The following is a 14,875-nucleotide window of genomic DNA, read 5'->3' on the forward strand; positions in this document are numbered from 1 at the left end:
TTTGTTTTTTATTATAAATTTTTCGTTTAAATCAAATTGACGAGTATGACAATCGACGAAACGCGTGGTAAAAATTTAGGAGAAATAAGATCAAGTTCTAGATTCGACGGAACATAATATTTACAGTAACAGAACACGTGTTCTGCTGGCTGTGTAAATAGTGCGCGTATATAGATAGCCGATTATAGTGAGTAGCGGCAACCGAGTCATTATAGATTGGAGCGAGGAGATGATAAAGAAGTAAATACGATTTAAAAAAAAATTTAACCTCCACGAAGATTGCGTAGGTAGCACGTTTCTTCTCCCTCGCTCCAATCGTTTCGCTGCATTGCTTTCATGCAGAAAGAATCGACCGCAAATTTGCTATCTTATTCAAGTGCGCAAGGCTGATGATATTCGCTATTTAATTGAGGGTAAAGTCGCTGTCGGGACTTTTCGATAATCCGAGAACGGTATATTTCGATGTTAAGCCACTGTCGGGACTCCGATGATTTCGGTATTCGAAAACAATAATTAGGTGTAATATGTAACCGACGATTAGCTTTCACGATACGTCACGAGGCTTCTAAGCGAGTATGAAATTATTATACTGCTCTTGTTTCAAATTGCAGACGAGCTTCTAAACCGTGCTGTGAAAATTAATTTCTACGTTATGATGTCTGAAGTAAGAACGGTATTTATTTGGTGTACTTTTGCTTTTAGAGCTGGGAAGAGCTCGCTGCAGCTCAATGGGAGACCCGAAACCCGTCAATTAAATTCTATTTTTATCCCTAAATAGAGAATATCACAAAAGACAACAGATATTTTATTCAACTTTTTTGATCCGTTTCGTCATGCCATTCTTTTTCGAATTTTTGGTGGTATTCTACTAGAGGTAAAACCAAATTTAGACTAGTACTTATTGTATAAAAAAATCCTAAGACTCTGGAACGAAAATCAATTTCGAGAGGGGAATTTTTCTCTTAATTTGATATTTTTTGAAAAATTTGAGATAGTGGGTTCTCATTTAGAACGAATATTAAAATATACGAGTTTCGTATATCGAGCAAGGTCATATCTTCCGTAAGTGTGAATGTAGTAGTAAATCAACTAACAATTAAAGTGCCCTAAATCCTTTGTACTTCTCGATTTAAAGATAATTGTTTAATTTGTAGGTTACGTTAGCAATTATTCAAAATATGAGATATGATCTCACGAGATGGAGGTTTACCGAATGGATTTAAGCATTATTCGATTAGCCAAATTTTACCTAAGCATCTTATTGTTGGCGTATTTACAGTGAAAATGATGGGATTCTTGTTAGACGCCAATGACGTAAGGAAGGGAAAATATATAAATCTGGAATGTGATTGAACAGTCAATTGATTAACTGTAGTTAAATACAATAAACTTACTAAGGTCGTATTCACTCAGGCTCATAATATACGTAACTCAGCTCATGCCTTTAAATTTTTTTTTTTTATAAAAACCGATCAATTTTACCATTTGGAAAAAAACAGTTTCACGTAAAGAATTTCAAATTTGTAGCGAAATATTTTTAAATTGGGAGAAAAATGGACCGTATGTGATTGGAAACTTACTTTTTATACTTTCAAGCCAACTTTCCACTGCTTCTTGACGAGCAACATCAAAATTAAGATTTTTCTCAGAATTTTGAGGGTTTTTGTTACGATAAAATCACTATCCTTCATTTTTTTCCATCTGCAAGAAAAGCACTAAAAATTAGAAAACGAATGTCATGATATCGATCATTCGAAGAAGCCATGCCATGATTCTGATTGAACAAAGAGCCAAAATTATATTTTTTTTAATTGATGGGGTTGAGGTATAAAAGCCTTTCAGGAATTTGAAGAATTAATCGTGGATACAGGATAGATGCCGGCGATTTACCGCAACGTATTACGCATAAAATTGTGGCATGGGAGAAAACCGCTGGCTTCATTTCCGGATTATATTAAGCCATTCGTCGTCTGGTCAACGGTACAAGTAACCATACGAATGGAGAAACGGCTAAAATAAAAAAAGTAATTCATCTTTGTGGCGTACTTTCTACTAAAAAACAAGTATCTGTTATTTGTAATTGGAAATCTCAATTTATTAACCCCATCCGAAGTCGGTGAATGAGTAAATCTTGGAATTCACTATAATTATTCGTTGAATGAATTTTATCCGCTTCGATTTTACCGGACAAAATTCATAATTTCTCGATCAGAATTATATATAAAAAATTATAATATTGATATTTTTCCTTATGGCATTACTACATAAGAATCTTATAAGTTTTTGACATCTTTCACATAATAAGGTTGAATAAAAGCACGTCGGCTTATTACTGATCTTCCAACATCTTCTGTTTGAATTGAAATGGTTGTAATATTTGTTCTTTTTTTCACGACTTCTCATCGCAGAAAAGTTGTAACGGTTATTAGTGGTTTATTAGTAATTTTTTGCCCGAGAAAAGTGGTGACTTTCAGCATTCATCTATTAGTAGTTCTATACACTCAAATAAAATGCCTGTATTCGTGCATCATTTCTCATAGAAGATAAATCGCAATGCCTATTTCGCATTCATTCTGCAGTTTTGATGGGAATGAAATACTAATTTTTGATTACCTTACTTAACCTTTATTTCGAAGAAATACAGAGTATCATGTTAATTATAAACTTATGTTGAAAATTACTCATTTTTGCGATAAGCGTTGTGTCGAATATAATCCTTACTTGCAAACTAGAAATCTACGTGTTCACACTTGTTTTAGAATTTTTTTATAAGCAAAGCGGAGTTGGCGTTTATGCCTGCAGCATTAATTAAAGGATTGCAGGTATTGCAAATGAGATGTTTTTAATTGCTAAGAGTATACAAAAATATATTGTAAGATTTGTGAAAGCTTACAATGTTTGATACAACATGAAATAATTTAGTGAGTACAGTACAATAAATATGTAATTACTTAATTAATAAACAATATAATTAAATTTTGTTAATTTGAGTTGTTCGAAGTGAGTGAGAATATCAATAGCGAGGGAGGGTGTGGGAGGGGGGGGGGGGTCTTAGAACTACAGATCTATTAAGTGAAAATATTTTACATGAGATGTTATGACTAAAGTAATATTTAAGTTAGATTTGAATCTATTACTAGGTAAATATGTTTTACGTGAGATATTATGTTTAAAGTAATATTTAAGTTAGATAACCCTTCGACACCGAAAAAGTTCCATACTACGAAATATACTTTCACTTTTCCCAAAACTCGACATTACGACATATCTGTTTTCGCAACGTTGCACCGCAGTACACAGTTTTTTCATTAAAGTTTCGGATTCCTGATTTCTCTCCGTGCAATGGCGTTTATCGCAACTTAGAATTAGAGCAACGAAAGAGATGCTTTCCGGTCCAAGCTTGCGAAAACAGTTGTCACCGGCGATATGAAGGTGAGAATCGGAATCCCTGGGCGAAGACCGGGATGCACGTGGTCGTCCCCTCGTCATAATTACATGGTCGCGGAACGAGGCTACGGACGAGGGACTCGGTGCGTCAACCCGGGACGGTAGTTTCATCATCCTTTTCTCCCGACGCCGCGACGCGACGGCCGAGGCACGCGCGCGCAGCGGGGCTTTTCGCCGTCTGCTATTCGCACTGACAATGAAACAGATGTCAGTGGTGAGTGGTTGGTGCGGTAGGTTCGCAACGTCGCTCCGTGACGCGGTTGCGGAATCAAAGACAATCAAAGCCCGTCAAAGACCAGACGGCGGATAAACGTATCCTTAGAAAAGCGCACTAATCGTGGAATTGCGAAGCGCTTAGCGTCGCCGACGGAATACAAGGAAAAGCGAGGCGACCAGACCTGAACGGCCAGCGTCTTCCCCCTAGTCGGTAGTCGGCCCGCGACGACGTACGTAAATACATACACGTTTACCATAATCGCTGTGTACACGAAGGACGCGTTATATATACCGGCTAGATGCTGCCGTGGTGGTTAATAGAGCAGGGCACGCCGAGCGGAGCGGATATTCGACAGCACTCGAAAAGTAGGAGAGGAGCTGCCGTCGGTAGCAAATCGTGGAAAATACGATCGGGCGTAGGACGATAGTCGGTACAACAAACTTACTGATACATCTAACGAACGGCCGGCTGCCCGTCGTGCAGTACTCCGTACCACCGATGTCAACACGCGCATAGATGGCACACGATCATTCTGTCTGCATCCGACGGATACTCTGTGTTGTGCACCTGCGGAACTTCCCGGAGATCTTGACCAGTCTGCTGACGAGCAGTTGATTGATCATGGGAATCGCGGTGAGGAAGAAGCACTAGGATTGTAGATAATTACGGATACTTTCGTTTACGTTAGTCAATTACTGACTCACTGCCCTACCCGACCTGTGATATATTTATCGTTGTTACTATACTATTACACTTAGTACGCTATTGCATCTATTATTACTCGCAATTGTTATTGCTGCATCAACACACACACACACACACACACACACACAGTGTATCTAATTAATTATCGCTGCTCGGTGTGCAGCTTCTTATTTTTTTCTAAATTTACTACGAACTTTGATACGCCTCCGCGTCATTTATTAATATTTTCTTATGCGAACGAGTGCACGCAAACGTGTCGCAGAGAAGAATAGGATCATATAACGATTAATTATAACAAATTAAAAAAAAAAAAAACATTTCAAAATTACCATCGAGAGACTGCATGTAAACGGCATACACGTGATCGGATAACTCGCGTGTTTGAGAAAGATTGGAAGTGACGGAGAGATTAAGGAGAGAACAATCACTTCCTGGGATTTTTTGGAAAGCCGAAAATGAACGCAGGGACTGGACTTTGGGTTTTTGGATATGGATCCCTCTGCTGGCACCCGGGGTTCGATTTCGAAAAGAGCCTCACCGGGTACATCAGGGGCTTCACCAGGAAATTTTGGCAGGGAAATGTCACCCACCGAGGCACCGCTGACAAGGTACGTTCTCTTAGAATACCCTTAGTTGATACTCGCGATTTTACTGACAATTATACGTGCTCAATGTTCGATATTGCGATTTCAGTTTCATTTGCGATTTTGTGTTTAATCGTAAGTTACTGGCTTCCAATCGTAAACCAGACTTAGCTTGCTGTTGGACTTTTCAAGCTTTCGTGATTATAAAATGAAGTATGTTCATATTTGTTCAGAGCTTCTAGTCAGATCAATTCTCACAGATGAACTACGATATATATATATAGTACTTCTATCTCGACTTTTACTTCTCGTCAATTTGTGAACTTTGGTCTATACAGAGATTATTCCACCTTAAATCCGAAATCCTGGACTCGAGCTTGATCAAGGCTGTGAGAATAAAACAGATGTAACGCGAAAAATAAAAATTTCTGACGTTTGTACACTGCATTCACGAAAGTATACGGTCCATTCATTTGATATTTCTGTAGCGCTGATATCTGACTTAAACGGCGAGAAGATTGTGCTGATAATTTCACTTTCCAGGAAAGCTTTAGCGTTCAGAAATGGAGCAGTAATCTTTCGAATTGTTTGATAGCGGAGTAACGTGTTTTACACTCACGTAGACGACGAGGGTCAGAATGAGCTTTGAAACGCCGCAATGCGTGAACGTAAACACGAGTCGCGACATTTGTATGTATACCTATAGTTTCTGCGATTTAACAGACAGAGTTAGACGACTGAGTTAAAGATAGACAGAGAGAGGAAGACAGGACTGCGCGATTTGAAAATATTTCTTAGCATTTTATTTGCATATGTATGTATACAGAAGCAATATCTTCGCGGGCACGTTTTCAAGGCGTGCCAGGATACACAAGCATGCACGAGTATATAAATATGCTATATACATGTATAGTCACAGCGGAAACTATAGATAGCGGAGGAGTTATATATTGGGAGAAAATTTGTTCTATAAACAAAAGACTGACGGTGCGAACACGTGTTGGCACGAAGAAAATTATTTCGCAGGAGAGATCGCTGCGCGATTCGATCGCTGATTGCCAAGTGCCAGATTGCTTTTGTCTACTTGACGTGCGTATACATTATACCTATGCACACATACGTGCTTTATATCTATGCGAATGTTACGATGTCGTAAATTCCATCCCGTCACGTTGATATCGCACTCTGTTCGACTCCAGAGTTTACCAACAATTTGATACAGTTTTTATATTTAGTTTTCAATGCTTTCCCCGAAGTTGAATGTTTTTGCGCCAAGTGGTATGTAGTTAGTGCTTCAGCAATGGCGATCCTCGTATATTATCGTGGTATTTTATTTCATTTTTTACGTGAACTGTACATGTTTTTCGCGTAGTTTGTTTTACCCGATTATTCTGAAGTCTCCTTAATTTGACCTTAATTTAACCGCAGATTCATCTCGCGTGCGTGCGTGCGTGCGTGTGTAAAGAGTACTATATACTTGATTGCAAATGTTGATCAATTCAATGTTTTTATATTGCAGTGAGTAACTTGACTGTCGGGTCATTGCGTATTTGCAAAAAATTTAAAAATCCAGGGTTTGATTGAATAACGTATACTTGAATATAACGAATAATATATCATACGTTTGACATTATTCTGCATTAGCAGCTCGGAAAAAGAGATTTACTATAATATCGTGATACTATATCACTTAGAAAGTTTATTGTTTCAGAATTATTGGTGTTAATGCCAAAACTAGCAAACGACGTATAGTGTCCACAGTAAATTTTCACCCTTTGGAATAGTTCTTACGTCACAAAATGACCTCCTAATTGCTCAGTAAGCTTGACTAAGATCTCAGAGTGTTATTGACAATCGTTAAAGACCGTTTAAGAAAAAATGATATTGACCTTGTGTAAAATAAGAACATGAATTACCACCGAGGTTGCAAAGTTTTTCGGCTTGAGTACACCGGACAAAATTAGAAGAACAAAATGTAACTGGGTCAAGTTGAGCGGAAACTTTTATTTACAAATTCACCTTCTGCGTGGATACCACAGGCTGAATGTTATCGGTTTCGATATTCGTTATTACAGTATAGTGCCTACACACAGTTTTTGTCATTTGATTTGGAAATGATAATTATCGTCTCGGCAAATGCTGTTGGGTAACATTGGTAGTCCAGAGTTGGACCCGATTATAGAAGAACGTGAATTGATTTTGTGGTTTAAGGTGTAAATGAAGATAAAATAGAATCCTAGAGCCATTAACGCTTCCTTGTTTTTTTTCTCTCTATTTGAAGCTTGAATGCTAATTAGTAACTATTACGGAAAGTTTGCGAACAAAATATTTTGTTTTATCTCATTTTGTGTGAAGCGCATTCCAAATCAACTCATCAGCGCCTCATTCACCCACCGATGTTTTTACACGCAAATCAATAAGTAAATCTCGTCTTGAAATATTATATGGCACTAATATTTGTCAGTACATATTGTTATATGCATGCGTACGAAAATTTCCCTGTCACTGTGTGACAATACTTTAAAATGCCAGTCTAGCATAGTTGAGTATAGTTTTCACCCTCGCATTTCAGCTTCTGAAAAATGAATCCTACAACAACTTATCACTTAGGTATATTTACAAACAAATTGATATTATCTTGAATATGTGGTAAAGCCTACTCGCACTGATTGCGTGCGGTTGAAATGAAAGCTTTCAGATGAGGAAAAAAAAATAATTGTAGTGCAAAAATTCTTGACTTATTAACTTGGCATGAGAAAAATGTGCAATACCTATAGTATATGAGCTGTGCAGTGTCAATTCTCTTGTGTGACATGTGTAGGTTTATTCTATCTCGATGTCAGGTTCAACTGTATAATGTCTTGTTATTGAAGATTAAACTATGTAGGCATGCTTATCATACGCTCTGCTGCACGTGTGGTTTTCTTGGCTCAACTGGAGTATGCGGAATGTCTCATTGATGTTCAAACGATATAAATACAGATTAGTCTTTCCGTCCTGCATCGTCTCTTTATCTTTCATCTACCTTGATCATATCTACATTAGATATTTTTTTGAACTTTGTTTCACTCTTTGTAAGTAAGGGAACGCGGAGCACGACGGACCCCCTAAGCCGCTAAAATGTTATTTTTTGTAGCTATTGAGCACCGGTTATAAGTTGTTCTGATCTATATCGAACAAATTCATCATTAATTTCTCATAATTTGAAAGAAAAATCTGGGACATGATGAATCTCCTCTATAAATAATTTTTTTTTTTTTTTTTTTTAATTCACTCTGCATTCTTTATTGATTATTTATCACTGTGTATGCCAAAAAAAAAATAAAAATAATGAATTTCGAAGCAAAGGCCTTTATCTAAATTATAATTTTTTAAAAAACTAAATTTTTTTTTTTTCCTCAAAGAATATTGCATACTTTAATTTAACATCTATTCAACAAACCTCTAATACTATCTCAATATTGAAATTTTTTTTTTTTCTTTCAAATTTTTTTGGGGCGCCTGTGGTCTCCCACACATATATAGATATATATATATATATATATATATATATATATATATATATATATCATAGGAGCATTTTGCCGCATACTTAAAAAACAAAGCGTTGACGATTTTTTTTCATCGCAGATTGTTCAATCTATAAATACTGCAAATTTCGCGGATCACGATGCCTCTTCGTAAACCAAAAATCTTAAGTTTTCTTCACTTTCTGCGAATATCTTAAAGTTAAAAACTGCTCTCTCAAGGTCGATTCGGCGCTTCTTGTTTTAGTTTCTAATCTTTCCCTTTTGATTCTTTGCACGCGCGGTTCAAGTTATTCTTGCTATTTTTATTTTTTTTAATGCTTCAAACCGTGACGCCCGATCCTCTCCGAATTTTGCACCGGGAACACATGCATGGAAGTATTTACGTTACTTACACGTTGTCAAAGAACCCTGATGAATTGATCACTGTGTAATTCACAGCGCTCCGAGCGCCCAATTGCCTCGTAATTTCAATTCATTGCCTGGGCAATTTACCAATTCTCAAAGCTATGGAAAACGATGCGATTGAACCGCGCTTGCAAAACGGCCTCATGCCCAATTCTTTCATTTCATTTCATTCCGAGTTGTAATTTATACCTATATCTTCCAGTGACCAATTCCAGTGGGAATTTCGCGTTGGCATTATTCTAACTTCAATCTTGGATCGTGTCAATATTTGCGTTCTATAGTATAACACACAGGGCATCGTGAATCGGATATATCAATTTTTCCACGGTCGTATAAGCCACGTGCTTGGTACTCGCTGTATTATGGTTTCGTTGGCTTCTTACCAATTCAAATTGTTATTATTCTTCGACTGCGAAAATCATTTCGTTGGCCGTTGACAAACTCACGAGGATAATTTTTAGCATCAAACCTACGTCACTGAAATGTTAGGGTAAAAAAAGAATTGTAATAAGCTTTACGAAATTTTCTACACTTCTATAATTATCTATATATTCTATATATTTTAATATTGCTGTACAATTTTCGTTAGATATGCACGTGTGCTGTTTGCGTATTCGTTACTTGAAAAAATCTCGATTAAGATACGTGTAATCACAGCTCTTGTTCATACAATACGGATACGTAAAATAATATTATATGCAGAAAATATTTGTTTATGCATTCTTTTCATCTATGTCATTGTATAATCGTGTGAAGCTACTGTACACGCATCACTTGTTTTTCGAACTCTATATGTATAAGGGACATTTCTCCCGTTATATGTAAGAATAAACACGTATTATACTCCGCACACACCGTGCAATGTACACACTGAGTTATTTGTCGTTTTACGTGTTGTGTATCGATTATACAATACCTTTGGGAAATTCTTTATCTCCTCTTTAAATAGCCAGATATGGAGATTTCGAAACTGACGTGATTTTAACGATGTATCATGAGTAGTTAGTGGTCTTTGCACGCCATCGCAGCAAATATTATTTGAGCGTGTCTAATCATCACGATGACATCACGTGATGTTTGATCATAAAACTCACGTGCTCCATAATATTTTTTCCAAAGTTTCTGTGTCAGAATAAGTTTATCTATTTCCGAATTTTCCATCCCGCCGAATACTGAAACTTTTAGCGTACACACTGCGCCGTATAATCTTCCCTCGAATCAATTGTCACGACAAACGGTCTAGCCGCCGAATAAGTACTAATTAAATAACATTTTCCAGTTTCAATCTCTTACGGATTGTATCTAACCCTCAGTGTTGAATCTTGTGTATTCCGAGGATTCGAGTTTTTCTTTCTCTGCATCTACGGGAGGTGCTTCTTTGGAAAAATATTACAATTAAGAAGTTATGAAAACACCTACGAAGTTATAAATATTTTTGTATTTTTAATTTTCGCTCCATATGGTATATACAAAGCTTAAAGAAAATCAGCAGAGTCGTTGAGTATAATTTTCAGACAAGTATTGGTCATCCGATTTCTTATTTACAAGCTGCGAGTGGTAATTGATATCGGAATAGCGTGGCGTGAAGGAAAATTCAGTGACAAGTTGAACCAGACAGGAGTATCGATTTCAACCGACGTCTTGCAATCCAACCGTGGTCCTGCATCACGAAGGCGGTTGAATGCACGAGTATCCTTCTTTGTTTAAAGTTTTGTTAAATATCCGAGAAGAAATCTAACTCTAGTTTTCATAACCTTATATGTACTGTACGTGTTCCGGTATTCGATATGGTCATTGAACGGACTGTTGTGGTCTCGACGAAACGCAACCTCTTCATTTGTTTACTGGCGTCAATTTTCAGATACACGCTGTACTGAACACAGTACTTTCGGTCATTAACCCAGTTACATTTATAGTCTTCGTGGAATTTAATCGAGAATTGATAGACGAGGGGCACAAACCTATGAATTGTCATCCTATCGATAAGGCGTCACGTTTCTGTGGCTTTTTCACCTCGTTCTGCTTCGTAGAATCAAATATATATGTCCAAGAACAGGTACTCCTGAAACCTGTTCCATCCATATTCAATTGTATAAGCATCTTGTATAAATTCCTTTTATGCAATAACAGGATATAACAATAAGCCAGGGTTTCTTTAGGATTAAACACGTCTGGCCAAGATAAGAATCTTTTCTAATAACTTTAGCCGTAGTCATGATGTAGTTGATCGATTTAATTATGATGCAATGTTTGTTGGCTTATCGATACTTTTCCTCTTGTTTCAGCCTGGCCGTGTTGCAACCCTCATAGAAGACAAAGAGGTAATTAGTTTGATTTGTTATATCAGCTTATTTCTGGGAAATATCCTATGGGTAATTTGAAGCATGGTAAATCCGCCTGCATTTATGCAATTCAGGGTACAGTTTACCGAAATCCGCCTAAATTTCAGCAACTGCGAGTACATTTTACCGATAGTCAATTGTCTCATGGTCCACGTTTGGCGAGTACTTCGTGGTAAAGAGTGGGGGATCGGCCGAATGTGACAAATGGCGATCAGTAAAATGTACTCGTGGTTGCCGAAATGTAGGCGAGTTGTGGCACAACATGCAGTGGATTGCATAAATACAGGCGGATTCACAAATTTCCGATAGACGGTCTACAATTTGGTGATTCACAGCCCCCGCACAAAAGGTGTTTGAAACTTTGTATGTTAACTTGTCTTAATTTCAATTTTAAGGGAATGGCTTGGGGGCGGGCTTTCGAGCTGCGTGGGAGTGCAGCCCTGCCTTACTTGGAGAAGCGAGAGTGTACCTTGGGTGGTTATCTGACGAAACTAACAACATTTTACGCGAGAGATGGAAGTCGGAGTTTTCCAGCTTTGGTGTACATCGCGACTAGCGCAAATCAACACTGGTTAGGGGATGCTCCTGTCAGCACGATAGCGAATCAAATCACCGAATGCTCAGGTCCCAGTGGCCATAACGTCGAATACCTCCTAAGGTACTTTTGAATGAATTGTGTAGAGAAATTTTCGGAATGCCAAGTGACAGAAGGTGACATCTAATTTAATTTGCATTTCAGATTAGCAGACTTTATGCATCAGTATCTTCCGGACGCTCGAGACGAGCATTTGTTCACCCTGGAGATGCTTGTGAGAGCGAGAATTAAGGAGGAGAAAATGTGCCTGAAAACGCTGATGGGCAACAGGGAATTCGACATAAATTTGAACGAGGTTGACGAACCAGAAGGCGCGCTCGACGACAGACTGGAGGATGACAACATTGCGCATCCGCTAAGACAAGAATCCTTCCAGTTCACGTCGAGAGTACCGTCGAAGACTCTGCGTTGCCTAAATATTTAAAGTGCTCTGTGCGCAACTGCACGAAACCGGAAACGACACCCGGGCGTGACCGGCGTAACAAAAGATTTTCGAATAATTCGTGTTACTTTTGGGGCGCAACGACTGTTCCTGGGATTATAAGTATTCTTTCGCGTCGATATAATATGATTTATATATAAACATATATTTTATATTTTGTAGGAATAAGTTCGTTGTTTTCTATTTGACCGGCCATTCAGTCCTACACAAGTCTCGTCTTCGCTTGATATAAATCAATTAATAATAAAATGCGGTATCGAATAAGTAGTGGCATTTGATTAGCGGGGTATTTTATTTATTTTATTTTTATTTTTTGATAACAGTCGCCGGCTCTCTATAAGCTTTAAGATGCTAGGAAAATAATTGTATTAAGGGATTTTGGAAGAATTTTACACAGGTTTATAGGCAAACTTGCCATTTTATATGTACCGTGAGTATGAATGATTGTGAAATTTCACTTTACGTGATTTGAATCTTCAAAGAGTAGTACTCTACAGAACTAAAGAGGACCTCTTTTTCTTTTAACAAATCGAATTAAAGATATTTCATAAATAAGCGTGACAATTACGTATGTACAATACTATGACTATGATCATATATGTATATCATTCACGTTGACATTTTTCACTAACTGTTCAAAAGACGGAAGTTTCTCTCATTTTGTATTAAAATTGCACTCAATTCATTGAAACTTTCTATCATTAGAACAAGAAAAAAGTAATGAACAGATTTCAGAATCAATGTCGGAATATTATTCTACAGAATTTCTATACTCTATGTAATAATTAAGCTTGCTGATTGATATACTGATTTAGAAAAAAGAAATTATTTGCTTGATTTATATGCATACGATGATTATATAATATCTGAATGTCTTTCGTTTAAAATTCAGTATGTATTTATCTGATTGGTTAAATTAAGTGACACGTGATGAGTTGTCAACATTGAGAAACGGGGGGTGTGAAAATCACATTAGAATACGCGAGTGAAGTTTTTTTGGTGAAGCAGGCTATGCCCATTAAGTATAACTATGGTAGAATAAGACTTTATATGGACATACTTATGATAGATTGAGACGCAACTTTCGATCACGGGACCAAAACAATTTGTCACAGTAATCGTCTCGTTGTAATTATGATGTGAATTGAAGGTATTGATCGGTCCCAAACTAAACATTAATTATGGACAAATATGTGTATAATTTTACTTGGTCAGCTGTGAGTACTGATTTTCGAGGGTACATTACGTGTACAATAACTCGGGGCTTGTGCGAACGGCCATTGTTCCATACATGCTTTTCGATGGTTGCTGAAAAATATCTGTATTTTTCCACTAATTTTGAACTTTTATCTTTTTTGTAAGATGACCTAAGTCACCAGCATCTACTATCATAATCAATTCCTAACCACAGCTGAATGTATAATAATAGCAAATCGTAGTAAAATTTTATAATGTGTATTGTACGTATATATTCACAAATGACACATGTATGAGTCTATTCTTTTTGTGCAAGTTTTGGCATTAGCGTGATCAGTCCTACCTTGATGTGAGCATTACTACGGAATAATTGTTACGGTGAATCATTTAGTTATTTATTTAAAAGGCCTTGATATTTAAAGAAGCTCTCCTGGCCATAGAATTTTTTTTTTCATGTTTAGCTGTCAAATATATATTGTGACTCACCTTGTGAGGGCTTGCAGCATATATGAATACCTGTCCGTTCATCAATTCAAACGATAATTTGTAAGGTGTTTATAACTGTATCGTGTAGTTTACCTGCACAATTAATTCCGTCGCTTGAGGAGGAGCAAGGGCTTTCTGCCTCCTGCTAGAAACTATAACTGTAACTATACATGTATATTATAACTTACATACTATAACTCGCCTATGGAGGCTGCGGCTGATATATTTATACAAGGATGTTTGGATTTATTTTTATATTTTAGTGATTACTAATGTGATTGTAAACCTGACTTTTGTGACATGAAGGAAGTATTTGTTTATAAATTGAGCATTTCGCTGATTTTAAAACAACTGTTTATTACTCCCTCTTGAAACTATTCACGTAATGTGATACCACAATGCTTGTACGTTCAAATGCATAGAAAGAAAAATTTAATGATGGAGTAGCACAGTACAGTAATATTTATTGATGTCTTTGCATTTTGGCTGACTTAGTTTCGCTCCGAAAAAATGTGAGCTGCATGACGTACGAATCTTGTTTTGGACCGAAAAAAGCTAATCGGAAGCCGAAGGCATGATTAAATATTACTGTACATACGATACTGCAAGGCAAGATTTTTACGGAAAATATTAACCTCACACCAGGTTTTCGAAGTGGTGGCGGAAAGTAATGAAAAACTCGGAGATACAGTGTTTCAGCTGAATTTTGATCGATGGGTTTTAATTCAAGGACAATTTTTCGAGTGTCAGTATGTTGTATGTTAACACGTAGCTGAATGATATTAGAGTCAAGGTCGTGAGCTTGTGAAAAAAGTAGTTGAAAATTGAATAAGAATCTGATTATCGACTGAGAAAAACGGTGGGCAATGAATATGACCTGAAAAAAAAAATGAAGAATATTGTACGATATAGTTATGATTATGGA

The 14,875-nt window shown here is 37.0% G+C and overlaps 1 protein-coding gene across 1 annotated transcript; it reads left to right on the forward strand.

The window, feature by feature from the left end:
- Window positions 1–4,668: 4,668 nt before the first annotated feature.
- On the forward strand, window positions 4,669–14,298 carry LOC124409609 (glutathione-specific gamma-glutamylcyclotransferase 1). Its single transcript, XM_046887332.1, has 4 exons — window positions 4,669–4,977; window positions 11,174–11,209; window positions 11,626–11,888; window positions 11,970–14,298. The coding sequence occupies exons 1-4, from the start codon at window positions 4,825–4,827 to the stop codon at window positions 12,247–12,249; spliced, it is 732 nt and encodes a 243-aa protein (XP_046743288.1). The 5' UTR covers window positions 4,669–4,824; the 3' UTR covers window positions 12,250–14,298.
- The last annotated feature ends 577 nt before the right edge of the window (window positions 14,299–14,875 follow it).

The sequence above is a fragment of the Diprion similis genome, chromosome 8 (genome assembly GCF_021155765.1).
Source record: "Diprion similis isolate iyDipSimi1 chromosome 8, iyDipSimi1.1, whole genome shotgun sequence".
NCBI lineage: Eukaryota > Metazoa > Arthropoda > Insecta > Hymenoptera > Diprionidae > Diprion > Diprion similis.